This window comes from Trypanosoma theileri, assembly GCF_002087225.1.
Source record: "Trypanosoma theileri isolate Edinburgh chromosome Unknown TM35_Tth_39_V1, whole genome shotgun sequence".
In the NCBI taxonomy this organism is placed as follows: Eukaryota; Euglenozoa; class Kinetoplastea; order Trypanosomatida; family Trypanosomatidae; genus Trypanosoma; species Trypanosoma theileri.
The window spans coordinates 175,779-177,334 of record NW_021639881.1 but is presented as its reverse complement, the minus strand read 5'-3'; the positions used below and the strand labels follow the sequence as shown (position 1 = coordinate 177,334).

The 1,556-nt window shown below is 31.0% G+C and overlaps 1 protein-coding gene across 1 annotated transcript; it reads right to left on the bottom strand.

The window, feature by feature from the left end:
- Positions 1 to 448: 448 nt before the first annotated feature.
- Positions 449 to 1,531, bottom strand: TM35_000391620 (uncharacterized protein; the record flags this gene model as incomplete). Its single annotated transcript, XM_029029678.1, has 1 exon — positions 449 to 1,531. One exon carries the CDS (start codon positions 1,529 to 1,531, stop codon positions 449 to 451), a length of 1,083 nt encoding a protein of 360 aa, XP_028879054.1.
- Positions 1,532 to 1,556: the final 25 nt, after the last annotated feature.

Here is a 1,556-nt window from a genome sequence, read left to right as displayed (position 1 = left end):
AGGGAAAAGAATAAATAAATAAATAAATAATAATAAGTGATCGTGCCCCACTTCGCACATAAAACGAGAAGGGAACGATAAAAGAACAAGAAGAAAAAAAAAAAGAAAAAAGAAAGAAAAGAGTTCCGTTTCTTCTATTACTTCATTTTTTCTTTTCGTTTTTGAAGTAATTTTAAAAGTATAAGAGAAACGAAAACAGAAAAAAAAAAAGAAAACATAAAGGTCCGATTGTTGTAAATATTTATATACAGCAAACAGAAGGTATAAATTAATAATAATAATAATAATAATAATAATAATAATAATAATAATAATAATAANCTTCTTTATTATCATTATTATTATTATTATTATTATCATTATTAATATTATTAGTATTGTTTACGGTTATTCACATAACTCCAATTTCCACTCAGTATTATCTATTCTCTCTTTTTATCGTCCTCTTCTATTGTTTTCTCCCTTTTCTCGTCATCCCCTCATCTCCATTGCCATTATATCCCCAGCGATCATAACTCATACACACACAAGTCACAGTTACCATAATTACAATGATCATTAAAACAACAATCCCAAGGGCACACACTGTACTACAGGTGGTATCTGTAAAGAAAAACCCCAGATTGGAGTTACGGGTAATAATAATAGTAGATGGACTAACTTTAATAAAGAGTTCATGTTCAGTGAAGTGAAGATGATTTTTACGTGTAAGGGCATGCATGGCTCTTTTCATAGAGGATAGACATTCTAATGGCATAGTGATATGTAAACCATTGTTACCTTTCTCATAATTCCCACTATTACTATTACTACTAACACTATCAGTAATATTATTATTATCAATATTATTATTAACATTATTAATATTATCAATAGTAGTAGTAGTAGTAATAATAGTACAATCACTAGAACTATGATCATTATCCACATACAAAGAAGTAATATTCCATATTGCTGTAAAATATGCAATTAGTCGTTCTGAATTACCATTAAATCTTGGCAATACATCATGTACCACAACTTTACAATCTTTTACTATTATTCCTCTTCTTTCTTCTTCTAAAGAAGAGGAACTTTCACTCGTGAAGTTTACCATTTGCCCTATTGTCTCTTCTTCTTTTTCTTCTTCTTCTTCTTCTTTTGCCTTGTAGATATTTTGCATGTAGAGATGACAAAAACAGCGTTGAAGATCTTCTTGTAGGGCACGTTGAATGGCATTCAAAAAACGCACAGGAGCCACCGCGGTGTAGCGTAGTTCTTTCCCAAGAAGTAAAAGTACTCCATATGTCTCCATGGAGTGCGGCTCCTCTATTGGCAATGAAGAAGAAGATGAAGATGATAATAATAATGTTGATAAGATGGGATGTATCTTATCTGTTGAGGAGTTTGTATACATAAGAGAAGGGATTCCCGGTGTCATTACTGCTTCTGCATTACTTGTGGTCTCTGCAGATATGAAGAGGAGGTGTGGGTTTATTAACATTCCACCAAATAATAGTTGATGGAGCAGAATAATAAAGAAAAGCCGCATTTCATTTAAAAACAAAAAAAAAAAA